General features: G+C 42.4%; 1 protein-coding gene across 2 annotated transcripts in view; it reads right to left on the bottom strand.

Moving 5' to 3' along the window:
* The window catches only part of uba7 (ubiquitin-like modifier activating enzyme 7), a 214,018-nt gene that overhangs the window by 100,911 nt on the left and 86,320 nt on the right, over nucleotides 1–26,787 (bottom strand). For both annotated transcript variants that reach the window (XM_083771745.1, XM_083771746.1), the window contains 8 exons: nucleotides 25,001–25,166; nucleotides 22,051–22,247; nucleotides 20,346–20,410; nucleotides 15,426–15,621; nucleotides 10,557–10,631; nucleotides 5,295–5,499; nucleotides 4,821–4,912; nucleotides 433–525 (listed from right to left, as the gene is read on the bottom strand). In XM_083771745.1, coding sequence (XP_083627871.1) covers nucleotides 433–525; nucleotides 4,821–4,912; nucleotides 5,295–5,499; nucleotides 10,557–10,631; nucleotides 15,426–15,621; nucleotides 20,346–20,410; nucleotides 22,051–22,247; nucleotides 25,001–25,166 — 1,089 coding nt within the window. The remainder of the gene's footprint in view (nucleotides 1–432; nucleotides 526–4,820; nucleotides 4,913–5,294; nucleotides 5,500–10,556; nucleotides 10,632–15,425; nucleotides 15,622–20,345; nucleotides 20,411–22,050; nucleotides 22,248–25,000; nucleotides 25,167–26,787) is intronic.

Here is a 26,787-nt window from a genome sequence, read left to right as displayed (position 1 = left end):
GTTTATTTGTGGGTTAGGGTTAGGGTGGCTACATGCTGCCGTACGGTGCTGAAAACTGCCGTAAAACTTGTTGGAGAAATGAGGAAATTAATCTAATGAATTAAAAAAATATATTGTAAATATCCGAAAGGCATATAAATATTGATTAAACTAAGGGTATTTTGTGTATAATTTCAGTTAGTTTTGAGGACACAGTTTCAGTTTAGTTATCGTTTTTTTAATTTATTTTTATTTTTTATTAGTTTCAGTTAACTAAAAGGTTTTTTTTTATTCTAGTTTTCGTTTTTTAGTTAGTTTTAGTTAACTATTATAACCTTGCCCCCAGCCTGGTGTTGTATGGCTTTAGGGATGTCTCAGATACATAATGCTAACTGGCATAATGACAAACATACAGTAACAATAATGTTACACGTAATGTTATACATATCTAACCTGGAGACGATCAGCTGCAGGGATGTCATAGTTCTCTGCTCTCAGGTTAGAGGCAGCAACAGTGTAATCCATGTGGAAGTTTGCGTCGTCATCCTGTAGCAAAAGAACAATAATAAACACACGGTATAATACTTATTATGTCATGTTCCAAAGTTTAATAAACACACGGTATAATACTTATTATGTCATGTTCCAAAGTTTTGTACACCTTCTTGCTAGAGTGAAGGTCATGGGGTCACTTAATGTTTAGGGTTCATGCTCCAGGACGCAAGAATGTGCTCAGTAACTTTCCTGGAAAAAAATATCTTGTGTGCTAAGTGCTAAATTTTGGCCTGAAAGTGATGCTAGAGGAAAGGCCACATGGGTCACCAAAATCAGTATGATTCATTCTCTAGGGAGGGTAACAGGTAGAGTGGGCACTAAGGAAGAGTGGGCAAAATTGGCTATTTTTTTCAAAAATGTTAAATATATATTTATTTGGAAATGTAATGTAAAGTATACATGATTAAGACACGGTACAAGGTAAATTAATTTAGGTCTGATGATGATGCATACTTTTCAGAGTTCAGACCATTTTTAACTACGATATTTAACCCAATTATTAGGAGGCAAGAACATGTATTGAATTAATGAATTATTTAATTAATCCACTCACTCACTCACTCACTCACTCACTGTGTCATTGCACACAAAACAAAGCGCAACGATGTGATACTCGTCCTGCCCGCTTTGAGCTTTGAAGCCTTTGTCAGCTGTGTCACATTAATGAGTCTAAATACACGACCTGCTCACCCCCAAAATGTGATTTGTGCCATGATGGACAGGGGCTATAGTGAGGTCATGCTTGCAGGTATACCAGCACTTCACAAAGGCCAATGCGCGGGACCGTCACACAAGGCTAGCTGTAGGCTCTGTGAGGTAAGCTCCAACACTGGCAACCCGATGCCTGAGTGGAATCCTCCTACACACATTCCACTCCGTCCATCTACGCACACACCGGGAGCTACAGGTAGGCAGTGATGAGCGCTAACGAGGGGGTGGCACTTTAGGGGTGTCCTTCTTATCAAAGGTGATATCTGATATATATACGTGACTTACCTCATCCACCTTCATCACTTGCCCACCCCCCACCGGGGTCTGCACGGTAACAAGAAGACTCACCCCGGTGCGTGCCCGTTTTTCCTCCCGGAATTTTCCCCAGTGAGGGGGATAACTTTGTAATATGCTATTGGCTGTTTGTATTCTTTTTGGAAGAATATAAAAAGATACTCCTGTGGAAAGGCTATATTATATTACTCATATTGACCCTATAAACAATTTAGTATTATTTAGTATATGTAAGGTTTTGCCCCCTCAAATGGTACCTCGTCAGATAATCCCCACATATCCTACAACAACGTCTGTGAACAGACTTCACTGTAGTAGCTTTTCATAAATTATATTTGTACTTAGGCTGTTCTGCAGTCATGAAAGTTTATAGTTATAGAAATTCAAAATCCAGCCGTCTGCTGTCCAGCCTCTCCCACCCCTCACTGGGGAAAATTCTGGGAGGAAAACAGAAACGGGGTGAGTCTTCTTGTATTCCTGCACGGCGCCCTCACTCTTGAGTCATGGACAAAAAGGGGGGTGAAAAACCCTGGCGTTTTTTGCCAGTTGTTCAGGTTAAAAACTACAGTAGGCTAAAAAACATGGCAGGCTGCATGAGGCTGACCTAATAGTTAGTATTGATTGATTGGCTGAATAGTTTATTATAACCCAAAGTACGCCAGCATGTATTGATAAATACATTGTGATATAATTCACTATAAAAGCCCAATTGCCGTAGAGCTACCGCATTGGCGTTAAGCGCATCATTTATTAATTGCCTTTAATTGATGTGGATGAATTGAATGAATTGATGAATTGAACAATGTGGACCCTGTTGTAAACAAGTGTAATGCTTAATTGGGTCGTCCACTCACAGTTAACAGTCTTTGTATTGAGTTTGTGCTTGAAATTTACTGTAAATTCTGCAAACTGTTAATACATATTTCAATCAATCAATCAATGAATGGCAATGGCGGCCTAACTGTTAACAGTTTGCATCGTTACACAGCTATCAGCGTAGATCAGATATCTTTTCCTATTTTGGTAAAATATTGATTTTCTTTTTCTTTTTTGTTCTTGTTTTTTGAAACCTTTGCCTAGTATGATGTCATGTCCATTATCGGGACACCAGGTTGAAAGTGCTTAACTTGATTTAATGTCCAAAGAGAGAGGGTGCAAAACAGTTGAAAGGGGGGAGGGCCTGTGCAGACAATGGAGGTGTTATATGGAGGGACATGATGCCTTCAGGGCTCCGAGCGTGCCACTTCAAAGGCCCCTGGGTTGACGTAGCCGAGGACAGTGTACCAAAAGACACAAGGACAATCAAGGGGGGAAGGGGGGGATTTGGTATAGAGGGAAATACTAGCAGACCTAGTATAGAGCCCTGGGGGACACCGGTCAACTAAGTATATAGGGTTATAAGTGGATAATAATCATCTTTATTTTCAAGATTATGTGTCAATGTGGGCCCAAGGCTTCCACGAAGTCAAGGACATGCTCTGGAGACAGCCTGTTGGAAGTTGGAACACATCATGAATTCTAAATGTCTCCGCCTACACTACAGTGTGTCGAAAATAGCAAGTAGGATTCTGTCACTTTCTGTCTTCTCATCTGCTTTTGTTCTATTCTGTTCCAAAGTGCTTTATTGACATTATTTGTATGTGTCTGTCTCTGATGTATTGGTAAAGTGGACAGGTAGTTAGAAAGTACAGCTCTGGTTTCACCTCATCCGTGTGCAGTGCTTTGACTCTCACTCTAAACATGTGTTTAAATGTAAGCCCATGTGTCCTTCAGTCATCAGTGCATGAACATATTCAACTCAACAAGTCCCGCCCCACCCAGACATTCAGCCATGCATCGATGGACAAGGCATCAAACAGTCACCCAGACATTCAGCCATGCATCGATGGACAAGGCATCAAACAGTCACCCAGACATTCAGCCATGCATCGATGGACAAGGCATCAAACAGTCACCCAGACATTCAGCCATGCATCCATGGACAAGGCATCAAACAGTCACCCAGACATTCAGCCATGCATCCATGGACAAGGCATCAAACAGTCACCCAGACATTCAGCCATGCATCGATGGACAAGGCATCAAACAGTCATGCAAAGAGTGAGTTGCTTGATTGTGTCAACAATCACCGATCTACCATGCAAATGGAAGGAACGAGAGTTTAATAGTTATAATGTATTTCAGTCAGAGCTTCAGAGGGACCTCTACTGTACATGCTACAGAAGGTTTTAGCACCCAGCTGGAAGGGGGACAAGGTACATTTCTGATTGTTTTAGCTTGCACTGTTAGTGGTCTTATTATTGGACTTATGTGGTTATGCATTTTTTTCTAATGTTTGTGGAAAAGTGTATCGTATTATGTTCTATGCTGTCATTTTGATAATTGTTTGTCTATGGATTATTGATTTATGTGTTATTTGATGTGTGTATTCTATGCTTTTTTCTTTGTAGTTTCCACGGCCAGCTGGGTTTGCTACACCCCCTCTCCCCCCCCCCCGCTGGTATAGTGGTGAGCATAGCTGCCTTCCAAGCAGTTGACCCGGGTTCGATTCCCGGCCAACGCAAATTCTTTATACTAGTTATAGGTCTTCTAGGAACGTCAATGTGAATTTTGTTTTAATCTAAAATATATCAGTAAGAATTACTATTATATACTTTTGCTACACAAACACACACACACACACACACACACACACACACACACACACACACACACACACACACACACACACACACACACACACACACACACACACACGCACACACAGATAATGATGGTTCACACTAAAATGTGAAGATGTCCTGCCTTCCTCCACTTCTTTTACCCCTTTGCAGTTGCGTTAATAAATACTACTATAAGTAAAATTAGAGGAATAGTCTGGAAATCTAAAAAACATTTAGTGAACAGGAATGACAAACAGATGACAGCTTCTCAATGTTTGCGAGGTGGACTGAGTCTGTAGCATCCAAAGATGGTAGAAGAGTTGTCTGGCTTCACAGAGCAAGGCCATAACAACAACACACAGGGCTCCTCAGTGTCTACCTTAAGTCCACTCATGGTCATTGTTCACCAGTGCACTTTTTAACATTCTCTCCCCATGTGGCTTTCAGGAACACACGTTGTTTCATTAAGTCCGTTCGGACGGGATCCGCATAGATTTGGGTCACCGGGGACCAAAAGATGAAAGAAACATTTTGGGGACACCCACAGATCCATGCAAAGGCCTAGCTGTCACCAGTGTGTATGTGTGGCCAGTAGTGCAGTGTGCAGAAGAGCTTTACCTTCTCAAAGTCGATGGGGTGTGTCTGCATGGCTAAGCTGTCCACAGGGAAAGAGGACAACTGTTCTTTCAGCTGATCTAGACGGGCCTTTCCTGGGGGTCAGAGAGACAGTCAGAGGAAGACACACACAGGCAGACAGCAAGAATGTCAAAAGCAATGACATGGTTACCATTCCATTTAGGGGTGCAACAGTTAATCAAATGAATCAAGTTAATCAAAAAACTATTCCACTAATCGAAATAACGAGAGCTACAATATGGCAATATTGGTAAAAAAAAATTGGGTGACATCATTGCACTAAAAAGTACAAAACGAGGCTTAAGTGGTTAATAAACTATTCGATTTAGTCAATTAGTTGTCGAGAGGACTGGCGACCATCGTCTGTAAGAAAGGAAAGAACTCCCTCAATTCAGTCAATTATTTAAAGAAAATCTATTATGTTGATATAATTAAAAAAAATGTTCTATTACTCACCAGCATCTTCACTTCCTTTCTTCTTCTCGTCCTCCATCTCCTGGTCCGTTACATGGATCTTCACAGAGGACGTTGGAGTGAAAGGAGGAACGCAGACGTTCTCCAGGACTGCTCTGATGGCCACATGGTCTCTGGTCCCCCCCACCATCCCGTAGATTTCACCATATAGGTTTGCTGCTGCCGTCACATAATCCATATGGGTAGTCTGCAAACAAATGGCAACACAACTTCAGCCAATGTCTAATTAGAAATAAATAATTGCTGTATTCACTCCACAATAACAAACAGAAACTAAAAATACCTCCTAAATAATATTAACACAAACAGATGTTGAAAGTTTTAACATAAGACGTGTTAATTGTGTGCATGTGGAATAACTGCATTACCTCAAGTTAACATTTTGTAATTTGCATGTTAACTACTCTTAAGCCCTATTTTATGCTTTTAAAAATAAATAATCATCTACAATTTAGTCGGTTCAATGTATAGAAAGCCAAAAGTGACTCTCTTGTCCTTTGAAAGTGTCAGAGCAGGCGTCAGAGCATCATGTCAGATTCACAGTAACGTGTCGCTTGTCAGATTCACAGGGTGACTGTAGGTTTATGTCAGGTTAAAAGGGCTGTCAAAAGGCTGTGAATGGTGTTTGAAGCTGCTGTGCTGCACTTTAGCCTATAGATACTGTCTGTAACTACATGCATGGTTCCTGCTCTTTGTTCCTTCAGCATTGTCTGTGGCAGGCATGAGGATACTGTAGGACAGTGTAGGGGACTCAGACAGGCATGAGGATACTGTAGGACAGTGGAGGTGACTCAGACAGGCATGAGGATACTGTAGGACAGTGGAGGTGACTCAGACAGGCATGAGGATACTGTAGGACAGTGGAGGTGACTCAGACAGGCATGAGGACACTGTAGGACAGTGGAGGTGACTCAGACAGGCATGAGGATACTGTAGGACAGTGGAGGTGACTCAGACAGGCATGAGGATACTGTAGGACAGTGGAGGTGACTCAGACAGGCATGAGGATACTGTAGGACAGTGGAGGTGACTCAGATGAATACAAGAAGACTCACCCCGTTTCTGTTTTCCTCCCAGAATTTTCCCCAGTGAGGGGTGGCAGAGGCTGGACAGCAGACGGCTGGATTTTGAATTTCTCTAACTATAAACTTTCATGACAGCAGAACAGCCTAAGTACAAATATAATTTATGAAAAGCTACTACAGTGAAGTCTGTTCACAGAAGTTGTTGTAGGATATGTGGGGATTATCTGACGAGGTACCATTTGAGGGGGCAAAACCTTACATATACTAAATAATACTAAATTGTTTATAGGGTCAATATAAGTAATATAATATAGCCTTTCCACAGGAGTATCGTTTTAGATTTTTCCAAAAAGAATACAAACAGCCAACAGCATATTACAAAGTTATCCCCCTCACTGGGGAAGATTCCGGGAGGAAAAACGGGCACGCACCGGGGTGAGTCTTCTTGTTACCACTCAGACAGGGGGGCAAAGGGAGGAAAATACAAGAGAGGAGAGATGGAAATGCAGAGGAAGTAAAGAGAAGTGTAAACAGGAAGTAAAGAGAAGTGTAAACAGGCAGATGATGAGCTCTGGTAGAAGTCCATGATATTATGCAAATGTTCGTGACCCTCTCCATGACCCCAATAGGCTCTATGCACAGCGGCCACATTGGAAAGAAATTGGGCCTCTTCCTTACTTCATTTTGATTGATTGATTTAATAGTTTATTAGACAGAAATGTAAAAAAAAAACAGCAACCGAGTACAGTCAAACATTTAGTCCAAAAGGGATAGCAACAAAAAAAAAGTCCTTGTGGTCTTGTTTCCGTTTTCGGACTTACCAATTATACTAAATTAGGCTCTGTTCCATTCTGGTCAAACAGAGTCAGGGTGTGACTCTGAGTGTACAATTTGTACACCTTGGAATTTAAAAGGTTTGAGAACCACACATAATGGAACTACAGCACCTTTAGAATCATTCGTAAGACCTGGATTTAAGGAAGGGGCCCAATTTCTTTATTTAAGGAAGGGGCCCAATTTCTTTCCAATATAGTAGAACTTCTTTCTAACATAGTAGGGAGTATGCCATTGATAGATGGTTCTTAATGTCTGGTCCAGGGACCACCGGGGGGGCCAAATGGACACTAATTGATCTGTAACTCTGGGAGTGTACAAATGGAACCAAATGGACCTGTAATTTGTACACTTCCATAGGTAGGTCCTAATATACAACTTCTTCCATGTTCACACGAACTTCACAGCCATATACCTTTCTGGGGAACCTAACCTGGTGATGCTACATGTGGAGACTGGAGACCACAACCAACACATATGGAACCAACACGTCACAGAGGCTCACATGGAGGGAGCCTATGGTCTGCACTCTGCACTGTGACAGGGGATGTTGAGTTGACCAATGGTCTGCACTCTGCACTGTGACAGGGGATGTTGAGTTGACCAATGGTCTGCACTCTGCACTGTGACAGGGGATGTTGAGTTGACCTATGGTCTGCACTCTGCACTGTGACAGGGGATGTTGAGTTGACCCATGGTCTGCACTCTGCACTGTGACAGGGGATGTTGAGTTGACCTATGGTCTGCACTCTGCACTGTGACAGGGGATGGTGAGTCGACCTATGGTCTGCACTCTGCACTGTGACAGGGGATGTTGAGTTTGGTACATTATGCGTATGGCTTACAGAGGGTATCGTGGCCTTTCTTAACAAACAAATAAGGCCACTGTTTTGTCGGGGTGGTGTTGCAGTCTATTGTTGCTGTATAACTCGCGTCGCCTCTCCTCTTGATTCAAATACTCGCGGAGATCGGATTGTTTTGTCAGAACAAATCATATTTATTTCTCCGTCACATAACATAAACTTGTATTCAAATAAAACAAAAAGCGCCTGTGAGCGCGGTCAACAAACTGTGAGCTTCCCCGTCTATGCCACATTCTCTCCCAGCAGGGAGTCCATTCTATCTCCCAGCAGGGAGTCACCTATCTAGCACCTAGATATCCTTTCTCAAAAGGGGAGGGGAAGCCTCCATTCAGTCCATCACATTCATAGCGTAATTATAATAATTTAAATGACCACAAAATAAATACATATCATAAAGCAGGCAATAATAATCAGAATAAATATAAATCATCATACATAGAAAATGGCTCTAACAGAGGGTGTGACATCATCATCATCATACCTGGAAGTTATGCGGAAACGCCTGAGTGGCAAAAAACTACTTTCTGCCCATGACAGCCCAGACATGCAAACAGGAGTCCTATCTGATTGCATTATTAAACAATGTTTAACGACGTTAATCTCACTTTGCCACTAGATCTTCTGATCACTTTATGCATTTATATACCCTCTCTATACGGTGCCAGGGGAAGGATGCGGTCAGTTGTTGAATGTGAAGTGTGTGTCTTCACATTCATTAATAATAATAATAATAATAATAATATATACGATTTATATAGCGCTTTTCTGGGTACCCAAAGTCGCTTTACAGAAAGAAGTTCAGACATATTTATTAGAAAACTAATTAAAACTATTTAAAAAGGTTTAAAAGGTTAAAAACTAGAAATCAGAATCAAAAGAAGGACAAACAAGAAGGGTGTGTGTGTGTGTGTGTGTGTGTGTGTGTGTGTCTGTGTGTGTGTGGGGGGGGGGTTATGTAGGGAAAGCCAGTTTGAAAAGGTGGGTTTTGAGTGTGCTTTCATTCAAACGGTTTCATTATTTACAATGTCTAAAGAGCCGTTCACACAAAGCACTATAACTGATCATTTACCATGTTTCTGTTATAGTCGGGCAGCATGTTTTAAGACAGTGATTGGTATTTGGTATGAATCCTTTGTTATAGTCTGGCAGCATGTTTTAAGACAGTGATTGGTATTTGGTATGAATCCTTTGTTATAGTCGGGCAGCATGTTTTAAGACAGTGATTGGTATTTGGTATGAATCCATGTTTCTTTGTTATAGTCGGGCAGCATGTTTTAAGACAGTGATTGGTATTTGGTATGAATCCTGCCAGGGAATCAAACCCTGAACTACCACACTTTAGGGTGGACCCTCTAACCAGAAAGCCACTGAGCTGGTTCAGCTACAGTCACAGTTAGAGTTAGAGTGCTGGGTGTGAATGGCCCATTACTTATGTTTATTATCATGTCAGTATCTCTCTGCTGTAAGAGTGCCCCAGAGGATCACTGAGTAAAGTGCCATTCACGCCCAGCACTCTAACACTATTTAAAATAATGGTTAAATTCATGTGGACTCACAATCCACACCACAACCATAACATAAAGAATGGTTAAATTCATGTGGACTCACAATCCACACCACAACCATAACAAAGACAATGTTGAATAACTACAGTTATAGTCATAGTTATAGTTAGTGTTTTGTGTGAACAACATGCCACATAAATAAGGATATAGTCTTTCCTGAAGCTGTCCCGGGTTCAAATCAGCCTATACTTTAGCAAGATTAGCTCTGCAGTCAGTCAGACAGACAGACAGACAGACAGACAGACAGACAGACAGACAGACAGACAGACAGACAGACAGACAGACAGACATACAGACACAGAGACACTGCAAAGCCACGTCGTAAAAAGCTCTGCTTTGAATCTATGCGTGAATTTGTCCAAACCTATAGTTGGGTACTTAGTAGTAGTGCGATGGTGGGGAAAGCTGGTTTATTTTCTCACTTCCTTTGCTTGTTGGCTAAGTAAGTCACAGCTTGACCACAGTCCAATATACAGCAGCCAGCGTAATGCATATAAACTAACAAAGTACTCAACCCCAGTACAAATTATACATACTCCTGGACAAATAATCCTCAACTAAAAGTTATAGTTGCTCAGCAAAATTTGCACTTGCTGTTACAGTTACTGGAGTACTTTTAAATATACTTGCATTTCTGTATTTTTGTACGTTTGGGTCCCGTGGGGGCCCCTCTCTAGAAATGCAGTCAAAAGTACAATACATTTTGAGTGAAAGTCATAACTCATAAGAAAAAACACAAATACTCAAGAAAAGTACAGATACTCAAAAAATGGACTTAAGCACTGCAGTACTCAAGTAAAGAGACTTAGTTACTGTCCACCACTGACTAAGTGGTTGAGACGAGGACAGAATGCGAAGCAGACCTCCATGTCAGCTGTTCCCGTTGACTGTTTCAAGGGCCTCACCAGGTAGGCTCCACACGGGATCTGATAGAACAAAAGGTTGTGTAAAACTCACATTGTAAGGGTCAAAGGTCAGCGGGTGAGGACATCTCTTGGTTCCAGACCAGAAGGGCAGACCAGAGCTTGTCAGCTGAGGAGAAGCAGAGGAAAGAATGCACCTTATCAACCACTGACAACAACTACAAGATGCATCTCAAAACAACGCACGCACGCACACGCACGCACGCACGCACACACACACACACACGCACGCACGCACGCACGCACGCACGCACGCACGCACGCACGCACGCACGCACGCACGCACGCACGCACGCACGCACGCGCGCGCGCGCGCGCGCACCTAAACAATATATACTTCATTGAAGTATATAATGTCTGCCAAAATAGCCCATCTATCAACAAGCTCACTGTCACGCAGATAATCAGGAGAGTGAACTCATGCAATAATTTACAGAATAGGCCAAACAAGTGAAATTGCAAGTGATGACAAAACAAAGTTCTTGTGTGGATATTCTAGCAGTGGTCTTGCATAAGCATATGGGGGGCATACTGTTTGAATTCCACGAGTTAACACTAAATATCCCCGAAACGCATACCTTCCCATGTAGCATATCTGCGGCATTCCCATGGGTCAGACAGACTAATATTGTTATCAGGTGTGTGTTCTCCACACAGTTTGTAGGCCTGATAAAGACAAGGAACAAAAGCAGCCCCAGAGCTTTGATGTGACCAACTGGTCCATATGCTGGACTAGAGAGGCTGCTTGCTGAGCACGTCTGCCTGGGTCTCTGTTAACGCTGTCTTCACAGCAGTGCTGAGTGCGTCTGTCTGTCTGTTAACGTTGTCTTCCCAGCAGGGGGGCTTTCTGTGGCATCAAAAGGCTAACTGCAGTATTACCCCTTCCAACAACAAAGAAGCACTTCTGTTGTCTTGTTGTCTTGTTAGGCTGAGTGACCCTGGCACGTTGTAAGGAAGACGACGGATAATAAATCACTATCTGAATGGCAGAAATAGACATCAGTGCTCATTGTGTGAATGGAAAGATGGGCTTGGAATGATACTATCGAAATTAAAATGTTTTTTGTAGACCTCCCTGCGGGGCTGATGGCTGCTCAGATGGTAATAATGAGCGCTCAGGCCAGGGGTAAGCTGATAAGGGTTAAGACACATTGATACACATTACTAATTGGGACGGGAGGCGTACTGTTGATCTTCTGATTTCCAGAACAGCCTGTCAGCGCACTAAGCAATTATGCAATTAGGATTTGCACTTACTTATCCCTCTAAGACCCAGCATTGCTATTTAGCAACAATTTTATTTTATTTAATTACTAATTTTTTTTTATTTTTTTTCTGTTCTTTTTTCACCTAAACGTCATCAGTGATGTTCATTGCAATGCCATTTCAATGCTATTGGTCAAGATATTTGCATATAAATACCCCCCACAGAGGCTGAAATTCACACAAATTAAAAATGTCTGGACTCTGTGCAATTTTGAACATTTTTTAACCTAAGACTTTTGACCTTTACCCTAATAAAAGTAGGTAAAATAATTGTAATATATGTTTTTTTGTAATCATTAGAATGTCTAGAACAAGTACAAATATAATTTATGAAAAGCTACTACAGTGAAGTCTGTTCACAGAAGTTGTTGTAGGATATGTGGGGATTATCTGACGAGGTACCATTTGAGGGGGCAAAACCTTACATATACTAAATAATACTAAATTGTTTATAGGGTCAATATAAGTAATATAATATAGCCTTTCCACAGGAGTATCTTTTTATATTTTTCCAAAAAGAATACAAACAGCCAACAGCATATTACAAAGTTATCCCTCTCACTGGGGAAAATTCCGGGAGGAAAAACGGGCAAGCACCGGGTCGAGTCTTCCGGTATTCCATTTCATGACCGGATGTTTTACGTGATCTTATATACAGTACGTATCACAGTAAAGCCAGCATATTTTGCATTATTATTTCATACAGAAGGATGGTCCTTTCTGCTTTCTTTGTCGCACCGCCAACATAGTACTGGCGGACTATGCATGGCGTCCTCTTCTTCCCTGAGCCACACGCTATAAGCCTGACCGCATACCAGAAAGGTACGTTTTTTTGCTGCAGGGTCATCAGCTGGGGACCACCATTCATGGATGAATTTATAAGATCACATGCAAGTTTATCAATTACCTCGATTAACATGGGTCGTCACGTTCAAGCACAATTGTCTCAATCGAAGCCACCAGCCATTAACCCATTCTGAACGGGAAACCATTTTGGTGTCGGCATCATGTCGTGCTTTAGCTATTGAAAAATAGCAGATCTACAAGCTCATAGCGCGCCACCGAGTGGCGCGCTACGAGCTTGTAGGTCTGCTATTTTTGAAAAAAAAATCGAAGAACGACTGACATTTTTTAGAATCTGATCTCAGGTCAGAATGGGTTAATAATGAAACTGTCAGGATGTAATAGACATTTTTAGAATCTGATCTCAGGTCAGAATGGGTTAAAGCAGTTGTTCTCAAAAATGTTCATGTCAAGGAGCCCGAGTCTGATATGAATTTGGCCACAGATCCCCATCTGAGAGTTTGAGCAACATTCGAAAAAAAAAAAACAATAGCAGATACAGTAACGGCTCACAATGCAGCTTTTAGATGCACGAATATCCTAAAAATAAACTTGAAACTGTTCCTCATTTTGGTGGGGACCCCCTGGAATCCACTCAAGCACTGCTGGGGGCCCCCCCTGGACCCCCCCTTGAAAACCAGTGCATTAACCCATTCTGACCTGAGATCAGATTCATACGAGGTTTTCACTGGACACACACTGGTCTGATTAACCCATTCTGACCTGAGATCAGATTCTAAAAATGTCAGTCGTTCTTCGATTTTTTTCAAAAATAGCAGACCTACAAGCTCGTAGCGCGCCACCGAGTGGCGCGCTACGAGCTTGTAGATCTGCTATTTTTCAATAGCTAAAGCATAACATGATGCCAACACCAAAATGGGTTCCCGTTCAGAAGGGGTTAAAGTTACTTATCTGTCAAACCCAACGCTCCTGGTCAATCTGCTCATTGCAACAGGGTGATGTATTAGAATTTGTGATATTTACCGTACTTCCCTAAGGCTGCTTTTGTGGTCAAAAGTGGTTCCACTAATGTGGACAACAACGAAACGGTAACTGACTTGACCCACATTCCATGAGAAAGAGAACTACGCCAGAGCAAAAAGCAGGAACTTAAAAAAGTGGAACTTCAAGATATGTTTGTTAACGATTTGACTTTGGTTGACAGCTGTAATAATGGAACCACGGTGTCATTTAGGAATGTATGTAATAGAGATGAACTGCATGTGCCATGACGTTGGCATGACTCGTGTCCCTTGACAACATGGGCATTTACTGATCACCTGAGGGAAATTATTTCTCTGCATTTTACCCAGCACTGTTCAGGGGTTGGGCATGTCATCATATAGGCTAAAACTTTCTATTTTCTTTCAAAAATAGCAAAAATAGCCTATCTACAAGCTTGTGCAGAAGGTTACTTACAATTACACGGACGATGCAATAGCACACACATCGGCACAATAACACTGAGGAATTTACAGTGTAGGGTTGGAAACAACACAAATATGTTTTTTTAACCTACTATAATGTAATATTGCAAAGTTGCAATGTAACACAGTTCTTCATTACATGTTGATTACATGTTGGCTACATGTTTAACCCATTCTGAACGGGAACCCATTTTGGTGTTAGCATCATGTTATGCTTTAGCTATTGAAAAATAGCAGATCTACAAGCTCGTAGCGCGCCACCGAGTGGCGCGCTACGAGCTTGTAGGTCTGCTATTTTTGAAAAATCGAAGAGCGACTGACATTTTTAGAATCTGATCTCAGGTCAGAATGGGTTCATCAGACCAGTGTGTGTCCAGTGGAAAACTCGTATGATTCTGTCAGAACCACACACCACCCAGCCTGCACACACTACCTGTCTGTCAGAACCACACACCACCCAGAACCACACACTACCTGTCTGTCAGAACCACACACCACCCAGCCTATCACACTATACCTGTCTGTCAGAACCAGACGAGGGTCCAATTAGAGTTTACAACACTTGGTGGCAGCTATGCTTGGCTATTCTTCCTGTTTTGGTGAGACACTGTTGTTACTGTTTGGTGAGACACTGTTTGGTGAGACACTGGTGTACTTTGTTAAACAGACACTGTTGTACTTTGTTAAAAATATGTTCAGATAGTAATCATTGCTATGGCATGTTTGTTAATTGTTATGCCATCCCTCATACATAACAATTAGAAATCAAGTAGACCGAGGTGAAGCAAATCTAGTTAATTTCACTCATCCAAACCTTACTAAGACAGTGATGCCTTAAACAGGATATGAATGGAATGGAATGGGTCTCAGTCAGAGGAATGTCTATTAGCCCTCATCTAGCAGGGATATCATCAGGCTAGACAGACCCAGTCGCTGGCCTGGGACCGGGGTTAGTTAGCGGGGGTCTGTTTGGGTTGTCAGTAATCCTTCCTCCCTGGTCCCTTCAGGTGTGACATCATACACCATGTCTGCATGCCTCACCAGCTTATGAGAACTAATATACACACATTTTGAAATGGGAACCAACACCATCATTACAGATTAAGTTCTCAGAGTGATTGGTTTCCATTGGTGTTTCTCATAGATCGGTTAAACTTTCATGTCCTAGTGGGGATTCCAACCAGTGTTCCCTGATCTGTGTGAGCGAGCTATTAGGGCATAGGAGTGGGCGTGGTTTTCTGGTTCCACTGAAGAATCACCCATTCATTTTTCACATAGAGATTTACTCTCCTTTTCTCAGTGTCCCTAAATCAGTACTAAATAATAATAATACAATTGAAACATATTCTCCGTCAGTGTGAAGGTACCTGTCCTGGAGGGAAACAGTGCAGCAGCTGGGTGATGTCATTGCTGTAGACGGCCTCCCACTGGCAGCGGGCCCACGCCACGCAGTCCTCCCAGCGGGCTGGACGACTCTTCAGGCTGCTCCACACCCCTTCCAGGACCTCCAGGGCTTCAGCCTCTCCAAGGCTCAGTGTCCGCTCCAGGAACCCTGCAGAGCTCCTAAACAACACAACAGCAATTGCATTAGCACTAGCATTAGCACTAGCATTAGCACTAGCATTAGCACTAGGGCTGCGAATCTTTAGGTGTCCCACGATTCGATTCGATTCCGATTCTTGGGGTGACGATTCGATTCAAAAACGATCTTTTCGATTTTTCCGATTGTCGGTTCAAAAAAGTTTTTTTTCCGATTCTAAAGCAGTTTTTTTTATTTGTATTAAAAACAATTAAATAGAATTTTAGCATGATCTACTCCAGTCTTCTGGCATGAAAGCAGAGTACATTTAGTAAAAAGCTTGTATAATTGTAAAGGTTTTATCAACTGAATGATTTAAACACACAAAGGTTAAATCCAAGAGTAAGAACATGTCTCATTTATTTAGCTTGCACAAATTTGAACCAGTACAAAAGTTACAAAATCTCTTCTCACTCAATACCAGAACAATACATTAGTATTAAAACAGGTGTAAAATAAATACAATTGGCAGGCTTAGCTTAGCTGGTAGTAAATGCACTATGCAGAAACCCAGGCCATAATGCATTGCATGCACAGGTACATTTGTGCAAGAAAAATAAATACATATATATATATATATATATATATATATTTATATATAAAAATAAAATAAAAAATGTTTTGGAAAATGAGAATCGATTCTGAATCGGACGGCATTAGAATCGTGATTCTAACTCGAATTGATTTTTTTGACAGGCCTAATTAGCACTCGGTTCGAGTGCTAAGTCAGTGTAGGAGGACCCAAGTGCAAGATGAGAGGCAGAGGCAGCTCAGTTCAAATGAAGATATTTATTATATCAAGCCCGATGAGTAGGCAGTCAAAACACAGAACACGGAGTACAAAGGGAAACACTAAACTGGGAAAACTAGGGGTTCTGAAATACAGGGCAAACGAGGAGTCAAGGAACATTAAGGTACTACAACGAATACTCACAGTGACAAATAATAACGAACCAACGGAGAACTGAAAACACAATGGCATATAAATAGACATGGACTAACTAGACACAGGTGAAATACAACAGACAAATCAACACAGGGATTGGCTGGGAGAGTAACAGGACACAGGGATTGGCTGGGAGAATAACAGGGCACAGGAGGGGAACACTACACTAATCACAGGTTAGACAAGGCAGGTAAACAACACAGGAAACCAAGAGACACTAGATACTACAAAATAAAAGGTAAAAAGTACACAAAACAAGGAACACAGGGAAACAGAACAGGTCACGGATCATGACACAGGTAGTACTATAGTGACGAGTTGGGCCAAAATCACTCCCCTTTTCCATGGTTTTCCATGAATCACTTCCAGAAACTCACAAGTAAGCAGTTTGACCTTTTTTACAATGTAGGGGATCATCAGGGGCACATCAAATCTAAACAAGACAACAAAAGTGTTTACGAGACACCGTCCGTCTGTCTTCTCAAAGCAGGGTTGGATTAGCTGGGCTCCGAGGATAAAATCACAGACGCTGGTACACACAGTAAAACTCTCAGTGTTAGTTTAATTGAGAGTGAACAAGTTTGTTTACAATATCACTGAGGGTACAATGACACGGATTTTAAAATGCAGGGCTTGGAACATCGCATTCATGTACAGCATGTTTAAAGTACTCCTGAAGAGGAACTTGCGTTGGCCGGGAATGGAACCCAGGTTAACTGCATGGAAGGAATTTCCATTTGATAATGAGAGAGAGAGAGAGAGAGAGAGAGAGAGAGAGAGAGAGGGAGGGAGAGGGAGGGAGGGAGGGAGGGAGGGAGAGAGAGAGAGAGAGGGAGGGAGGGAGGGAGAGAGAGAGAGAGAGAGAGAGAGGGAGAGAGAGAGAGAGAGAGAGAGAGAGAAACAGACAGAGAGAGAGGTGGAGAGAGAGAGAGAGAGAGAGAGAGAGAGAAACAGACAGAGAGAGAGGTGGAGAGAGAGAGAGAGAGAGAGAGAGGACATAATAGCGAGTATAAATAATGCATAATGAGGCAGGTCTTGTTTTTACGCTCAAGTTTACAGCAAAAAATCCGATAGAAAGTTACACTATATTAGTGTAACAGAAGAACGAGCTTAACCGCTTCATTACGTTTTTGCAGGGCAAGAGGAATGCTGTGTGAGTGAGGAGGCCCTTCTGTGAGTGTGTGGCACAGCAGCTGGTCTCACACAAAGACTGCAAAAAACTAAAACTCGCAACTACATTTTAAAAAGTCAATGACGCTGAAGGGTACAATATGACACCCTCAGAGTTACAATAACACTGAGACTTTTACAGCATAGAGCTTCAGCTCAATGCTAGTTTGACTGAGACTTTAGTCTAATTCCACCGTTATACAGTTCTTCACTTTTTAGCAGGGCTACATTTCCAAGGTTCTACTAAATGTATCTGCGTTGGCCGGGAATCGAACCCGGGTCAACTGCTTGGAAGGCAGCTATGCTCACCACTATACCACCAACGCCGGCCTCATGCTGGGGCTCCACGGGGGGTGTTGTTGCGTCCGCGTTGCTTTCGGACGGCGGTGTGACGATGTCACGATAAATACCTGCTCCGCTGCGGGCGTTTGGAAAACGCGTAATTCATGGATTTATTATGGTATCGTAGACGGTAGACCTATCTACATTGTAGGTGGTTTTAATAGGGCCTACGTTTGTGTGACACTGTTTACAATTTATGCTATGTGGAAAAGGCAACGCTAGCCTAGATTAGATATAAATAAATATAGGTTACAGCTTCTTACATAAAAAAAAATGCTAGGATTGTCAACCCATATAGCCATATTGTGTCCTCTCCTCTGTACAGTTTCGGAATATGTCATATGAAAGCAAAAGTTGATTTCTTCACCGGGTTGGCAATTGTTCTAATATGTAGAACACTTGATAATGTTACGCATTGTGTTAACAGTGAACAGGGATAGTGTGTGGCGGGCTCCTTCACAAATCATACGACATGAGTCGGCGGTCACTCCGGTCAATCATTGTCGAGAAATAAAACTCAGCTAGGAAGCCTAGGAGACGAAATTGACTTGTTTAATCATACTGAGGGGATTTTAATTCTCGATAGAGAGAGAGAGAGAGAGAGAGAGGACACTTTAGCGCTGAGTATAACCTCCTAATGACACTAATAAGTCTTGTGGGTAATTTTACCTCGAGTTTACAGCTACAGTCAATTTGGTTACAATGACACTGAGGGTACAATGACACTCCCAGAGTTACAATAACACTGAGACTTTTACAGTGTAGCGCTTGAGCTCAATGTGAGCCTGTGGGGTGTTGGGTTGGGCAGGCATGAGGGTCAATTTGGTTACAATGACACTCCCAGAGTTACAATAACACTGAGACTTTTACAGTGTAGCGCTTGAGCTCAATGTGAGCCTGTGGGGTGTTGGGTTGGGCAGGCATAAGGGTCCATTTGGTTACAATGACACTCCCAGAGTTACAATAACACTGAGACTTTTACAGTGTGCTCAATGTTAGTTTGACTGAGAGTGTCCAAATCCATCAGCTCACTTCACTCCCCAAAACACTGAGGATACACTAGCACACTCATACGTCATTGCTCTGTAGTTATCGTTTTCTTGTCTTTTTAAACCTCACTGGGGTGTCTAGATATTAAAACACAAGTTTATGCAAAGCACAACCGTTTCATTACATGAGTTTATAAATGACACATCATGTTAACCAGGGTTAAGTTTGTAGCAACAACAATCATCCAAATCAATAAAGAGAACAGAAGCAATATCTGTCTGTCAATTTGGCACGCGTAGTCAATGCATATTGAACATATAGCCTAATGAACATAGCAAATAATTTAGCTAATTAGATGACTGACATTTTCACAGTTCATACAGTAGGAGAGAGAGGCAGAGCGAGAGAGAAAGAGAGACATGAATACATAAAGTAAGTGGATTTCTGAACTATCTACACTTCACTGTGAAACACGTTATGTTGTGTTTATTGAAATATAATTAAGTTTGTGTCGACTTAATTTTTAACCTACTGTATTTGACTGAAATGTTAAAAGGTTCTTGACTTTATTTATAGCAGGGCTAGGCCTACTATAAAAGTATTTATTTATAGCAGGGCTAGGCCTACTATAAAAGTATTTATTTATAGCAGGGCTAGGCCTACTATAAAAGTATTTATTTATAGCAGGGCTAGGCCTACTATAAAGGTATCTGCGTTGGCCGGGAATCGAACCCGGGTCAACTGCTTGGAAGGCAGCTATGCTCACCACTATACCACCAACGCGCTCTGGTTGAATGAGCATTTCCATATATGTGTGTGAGAGAGAGAGGGAGAGAGAGAGAGAGAGAGAGAGAGAGAGAGAGAGAGGGAGGGAGGGAGAGGGAGGGAGGGAGGGAGGGAGAGAGAGGGAGGGAGGGAGGGAGGGAGGGAGAGAGAGAGAGAGAGAGAGAGAGAGAGAGAGAGAGAGAGAGGGAGAGAGAGAGAGTTCTGTTCTGTAGAGAGTGTAACAACCTAGAGAGACAGGTCTTGTGGGTCATTTTACCTCAAGTTTACGGCTAAAAAGCTGAGTGCAAGTTTGACTATTTGCGAAACAGAAGAATGAGCTTAACCACTTCATTACGTTTTGCAGGGCAAGAGGAATGCTTTGTGCGAAGAGGAAGGCATAAGGAAGTATCAAGCAAAGTCGCCCTTGTGTGAGTGTGGCACGTACAGCAAGAAGGAAAACATTTCACAGTCACAATGTCATCAAATACAGCTTACCTCAAGTACAGATTCACACTTTCTGGAGCCTGCTTAAAGAGCCCCTCGAACCGGTCTCTGGCCCACTAGAAATATGAAAAGTTTGAAGTTAGTCTGGAAAAAAACATATCACATAAAACCATGTGGGCGGCGGCGGCGGCGGTGGATCAGGGGTAGAGTGGCCGGATGGTAACCGTAAGGTTGCCAGTTCGAACCCGGGCTCCCCCAGAGTTACTGTCGAAGTGTCCTTGAGCAAGACACTGAACCCCTAATTGCTCCCGATGTGCTAGTTGTTGGTGCCTTGCATGGTTTCTGCTGCCATCGGTGTATGAATGTGTGTGTGAATGGGTGAATGTAATGCACAATCTCTGTAAAGCGCCTTGGATAAAGGCACTATATAAATGCACCATTTACCATTTACCATGTGATATGTGAACAGTGGTGTCATACTCGTAGAACGTGGTACCAGTACTTTTTTGACGTGCACGTGCAGGGACAGAACGTGCGTGCACGCTAGAACGCGTTCCACCTAGATCAGGGGTGTCTGAACTTGTGTCTGAACTGAACTTGGGGCGAGGGCCGCATTGGTCAAAAGGTCACTTGATGGGGGCCACAACCAGTTGTGGACGCACGCTTGATGTCTCAGTCAGTCACTGCTAGAATATATATATATATATATATATATATTCTACTGTAATTAATAAACAATGCAATAAGGATCCCCAACAAAACATTTGAAAGTAAAACATTTCAATTTGAAGTAAAAACATTACTTGTCTACCTGTTTACATCTGCTAATATGCAAAATATCTGCAGTTTATATATCTGCCTACAGTAGATTCAAGAGAAGACGCACCAACCTCGCGTCACCAGACTTTCCAAGACGCACCAAGTACCCAGTGGTCTAGGTTTACTGCCCCCCCCCCACACCCCCCTCCTCTATTTTAAGTACCGTGCCGAATTCAAATGGCTACTACTTTAGGTAGTACAATACTTTAACTGTTTATACCTGAGCGCTCGTAGCTTATACGGTAAGCATGCAGAATAGCCTACAGCAGTACAGGCTATGGCTCCAGTAGGCTACTACTGCTGTGAGGTGTTCTGCACACAAGAAGAATGCCTCCTCCTCCTCCAACAAAGAACAGATTCATTCGTCCAAAGCAAACCTTTTAGTTTCGCTAGAGTGCAGTAAAGATGTCTGTCTGACTATTTTAAGTCTACTTTTGTGTTTGTGAGTCTAAAACTCTCATACAATATTTAACTATAATAGCTTAGGCTATGCAGCTGTTCTGTGTGCATGCTGCGATGCGCGCATGCACGCACGTGCATGCGCGTGCATGCGTGTGACGTCATGTGGTACCAGAAATAAAATCACCATGACAACCACTGTATGTGAATAATTAATAATAAATCACCATGACACCACTGTATGTGAATAATTAATAATAAATCACCATGACACCACTGTATGTGAATAATTAATAATAAATCACCATGACACAACTGTATGTGAATAATTCCTTCTTGGCAATCTGGATAGAAGCATCCAGTACACTGCGTCCAGTAGAGTACAGTACACTGCAAACCTTTATCCTTACAAGTACATAAGGATACACAAGCAAGTGAGTGAGTGAGTGAGTGAGTGAGTGAGTGAGTGAGTGAGTGAGTGAGTGAGCGAGTGAGTAAATGGAAGCATATATATTTACTGTGCCATCCCATGTCTGACCTGCAGGGTGTGCTCAATGCGATGAGGGAAGTTCTTAAGCGTACACAGAGGGATTGCGCCATCAGAATTGGACTTGCCAGGTCCATAGGACTCGGTCAAGTGGGGCACCACCACCAGGGTGTGGCCCTTGGCTCCAAGGGTCCCTCCCTCCAACATCGGCTTCTGGTGCTGGACGCATCGGCCGTCCAGGTACACCCCTGTTCAGGACATCAACAGTGAAGTCATCCTACTGTAAATGAGCCACGTCTCTGTGTGTGTGTGTGTGTGCGTGTGTGTGTGTGTGTGTGTGTGTGTGTGTGTGTGTGTGTGTGTGTGTGTGTGTGTGTGTGTGTGTGTGTGTGTGTGTGTGTGTGTGTGTGCGGTTGTAATGCACGTAACTCGAGAACCGTTTGCCCCACCAACTTCACATTCGACACACCCCCACAGGGAGTGCAGTGCCCGGTATCGAGTCGGTCGGACCCACGGTTGTCCACAAACACCACAAAAGGCTCTGCCACTGGGCCTAATTAGCCCAAGTGCCCTCACCTGTGCAATTTCCAGTCTCTGCCTCAGCCAAATGATTGCCATGGCAACCCCATACCTGCCAAATGATTACTTAACCAGTCCACTTTTCACAGTCAGTTTGCACTCTGTAGGCACAGGCAGACAGACAGATACCGAGATCTCCATGACAGACAGAGACAGAGATCTCCATGTCGGACACAGACAGACAGTTAAAACGGGTGCTATGACAATGGGTATTGCATACTACAGAGATCTCCATATACAGTATGAGCCCAAAAGGGACACAGACAGATAGTTAAAACGGGTGCTATCACAAGTTGTATTATTAGGTTCCCAAGTTGCATCGTTCTCAAGTCTAGTCTAGTTGCTTTAAAGGCTGTGATTGTGGATTATCATTATGTATGTTATTCTGTTCGTTTTAATTTGTGTTTAGATTAAGGTTTGGAATATTATTAATTTTAGATTGTATTTCCATATTTTGTACTGTACTCTTTTTACAGTTTCCAATTTTGAAGGAGACTAGGGATTCACATCCTTTACGTCTGTTGGTAAGGCATTCCACATTTTTGTGGCATAGAAAGAGAATTAATTTAACCCCCTGTTTGAGCTAACTCTGGATTGAACGTGATTAGTCACTGTCACTGTAGCAAACTAGATTCCCCCCCCCCCCATTTAAATAATTAGGATCTTTGAGTCTCTGTGGCGCAATTGGTTAGCGTGCTCGGCTATTAACCGAGAGGATGGTGGTTCAAATCCCAGCCAGGGATGCAACATTTAAATACTGTCTGCACTCACAGAACATAGGGTTAGAAAGAATGCACCAGTTAAATGTTTACATACATTGAGACTGCACACACATCTACCACCCCAAAAATGTTCTTTTGAGAAGCCTGTTACGTTTCGGTTCATTCAACATCCTGTTTGTGAGGCTGGTGAGGCACTCCGAGCGAGACACTGGGTGAGCAGTAGGGCTGGGGCGGTATGGGATTTTTGTTACCGCGGTTATTGCCGGCCCCCATACCGCCGGTATGGCGGTTATTACCGGGGGGGGGGGGGGAATAATAAGAGGGCTAATAAAAGTTACAGTTATGGTGTGTGCGATATTAATTGTGAGATTACCATAATGACGGTAATCATTAAAGGACCACTTTTGAACCTATCTTCATATAATAGGTCCTCACTAATAGTCATGATAAAATGGCACGTTTCTTTCTACTCGGTCTGTGTCACATAGGAGGCCTAATCTAATTGAATACCCCTGCCATAAAGCATTACACTTGTTTACAAGAGGGTCCACCATTTTCAATTCATCATATCATTTTGTACACTATGCACTTCTATAAAGCCAAAAACAGGAAATCATCATAAAGGAGGTAAAAAGGGGGAAAACGTATACAGTGAGGGGGGAAAGGGGTGGGTGGAGTCAAGGGATTTACATCTTAATGACAGTTGGTAGGGCGTTCCACATTTTTGTGGCATAGGAGTGAAATGAATTTAGGTGGACCCTCTTGTAAACAAGTGTCCACTCACAGTTAACAGTCTTTGTATTGAGTTGTGCTTGAAATGTAGTGTAATTCTGCAAACTGTTAATAAATATTTTAATCAATCAAACAATCAATCAATCAATCCTTGTTTGTGCCGAATCTGGGTTGCACATGGTTTTTTGAACTCCCTCTGGTGTTGTTGTGTTGCTGGCATGATTAGACTGACTGAGCGTCACTGTTTATTATGATACACTTTTCATTTCATAAAAAAAAAAAAAATCATTTCATAAAAAAAAAAATTCATTTCATAAAAATAAAAAAAATAATTTCATAAAAAAAAAAAAAAAAACTTTTTTTTTTTTTTTTTTTTAAACCGCGGTAATGAACCCGATACCGCGGTATGCGTCACATACCGGCGGTATGGCGGTATTGCGGTTATTGCACCCAGCCCTAGTGAGCAGTCTATTGCATTGCATGCATAGAGTGCTATCTCTATGCGTCTCATGGCTAATCACAGCGACTAGAGGCAGCAGGGTTTTGAGAATCTCTATTATCTCTTACACACAACAGAAGGAGTATATACTGTAGTTCAAGAGCAAGAGATCATAGTAAACATCCTAAGCCTTCTTCCTTCGCAATGGGAGGAAAACTGCAGCTGAAAGTTGAATGGAATGTATTTTCACACTGTGTGTGCTGTGACTTCTTTTCCATTGCGTCTTTATGAGCGGTTAGTTCTTTTGCAGCCAGCCTGTGCTCTCATCCATTAGTGTTGGGGTTTAAAGTTAAGGTCCTTGCAGACTGGACGTTTTAAGGAAAACCGGCGGAAAAATCAGAAAGAACCTTTAGTGTTAGGGTTCTGTGAGTGCAGTTCTGTCATTGCAGGCTTGTGTGCTGTTCCATGTGTCACCGTACTGTCTGCCCCCATGTGTCACTGTGATTTCTGTCCCCTGTTAGGTACTCACTGGCTTCTATGTTATCCAGAGCTGCCACCACGCCGTCCAGACCCATGAAGAAGTGGTGCCCATAGACCTGTTCACTTTCTGGGTCCAGGCGGTTCTGATGAGCCTCTATGTTCATCTGGGGGTTCATGCTGCGCACTGCCTGGGCTGCAACCTCTGATTTCTGTCTCTGTTGAGGGAGGATCAATGCTTCAGTAATGCACCTTTTACGACAGGCTGATACAGTAAAAAAAAATAGCAGATCTACAAGCTTAGAATACATTGCATCCACGACATGGTCTTATCTGGTAGATCAGCTAATTACGGCAGATCAAATCAAAACATAGCACATTAAAAAACAACCATAGTCGACTAAAGTGTCAGAAGTTCAGAAACAAACAAAACAAAGCAATACATGCAAGCAAGCAAAACAAACAAAGAAATAAAACAAGTGGTTAGATACAGAACCACACACAGATCTATACATACAGACTCAAGTACACCGATGTAAAGATGGAGATGAGACTGAGAGATGTGATCAAAGTTGACATTAGGCTCAAGTTACGTTAAAGGTATTGTATACATTTACAATATAAATCAGGCATCAGCAAACAGGAAACGAGAATGGCGAGAATGATTAATGACAGATTTATGGAAACTCTAGTATTTTAGGCAGCAGAAAAGGAATTCTGCATTTCATTTGATCAACGTTTCATTATAACCCATTCTGAACGGGCACCCATTTTGGTGTTAGCATCATGTTATGCTTTAGCTATTGAAAAATAGCAGATCTACAAGCTCGTATCGCGCCACCGAGTGGCGCGATACGAGCTTGTAGGTTGTAGGTTGTAGGTTCTCAAGAATCAATCAATCAAAAAAGGTCTGCTATTTTTGAAAAATCGAAGAACGACTGACATTTTTAGAATCTGATCTCAGGTCAGAATGGGTTCATCAGACCAGTGTGTGTCCCAGTGGAAACTTCGTATGAATCTGATCTCAGGTCAGAATGGGATAAACAGTAATGTGCTGTTCCCGTATGGAGAGACATCTGGATTGGACTATGAGCTGGCACGCAGTCAGCAGAAATCCTATGGAAAATATTATGTATGGCCTTTTTTTTTGTGCCACACATTTACTGCTGACCAGCTCTACAGTAGTTAGTGTGGCTCAAGGCCATGTTGTTACATAATGTCGCTGTCCACAGTGGAAACCTTGTATGTCCAGAACACGTTTCAGGAAATGGAAACAATGAACACGTACGTGTTTCCAAATCCCAAATGGATCCAATGTAGTTATGATTGGAGCGTCATGGCGCACCACGGCCACATCACTCATAACCATAAACTAACCCAATACGTCAGGGCTATTCAACTGGCGCCCCCTAGTGGCCCTTGGAATAATAATTGAAAACCCCCCCCAAAAAAAAACATTTATTTTTTAAGAGAGAAAGTTACAGGTATGATGTGCATATAAAGTGCTAGATTATCATAATGACAGTAATCAGCCATAGTTGTTTCTAGGGGTGGGGGGCGAGGGGGGAAGCCCCACCCCATGGGACCCGCGACCCGCAATTGTATTTGCGCCCGCATGAGACTGGACCATGGTCTTATTCAAAACGTATATATTATTACTTATTTGTGGACCTTCAGCATTTCTAGTTGGGGACCCCTGGCCTACATAGATCGTACGCTTGCGGCCCTCCACACACAATCATTCTACAGTTGTGGCCCCCGGCCAGTTGTGGCCCCCCGGCCTAATCTAGGTGAATACCCCTGCAATACGTCCATAAATAGGCATAGGCTATATGGATA

This window comes from Protomyctophum parallelum (assembly GCF_964188405.1).
Source record: "Protomyctophum parallelum genome assembly, chromosome: 8".
NCBI classification, from domain to species: Eukaryota; Metazoa; Chordata; class Actinopteri; order Myctophiformes; family Myctophidae; genus Protomyctophum; species Protomyctophum parallelum.
This window is presented reverse-complemented; position numbering and strand designations above follow the sequence as displayed.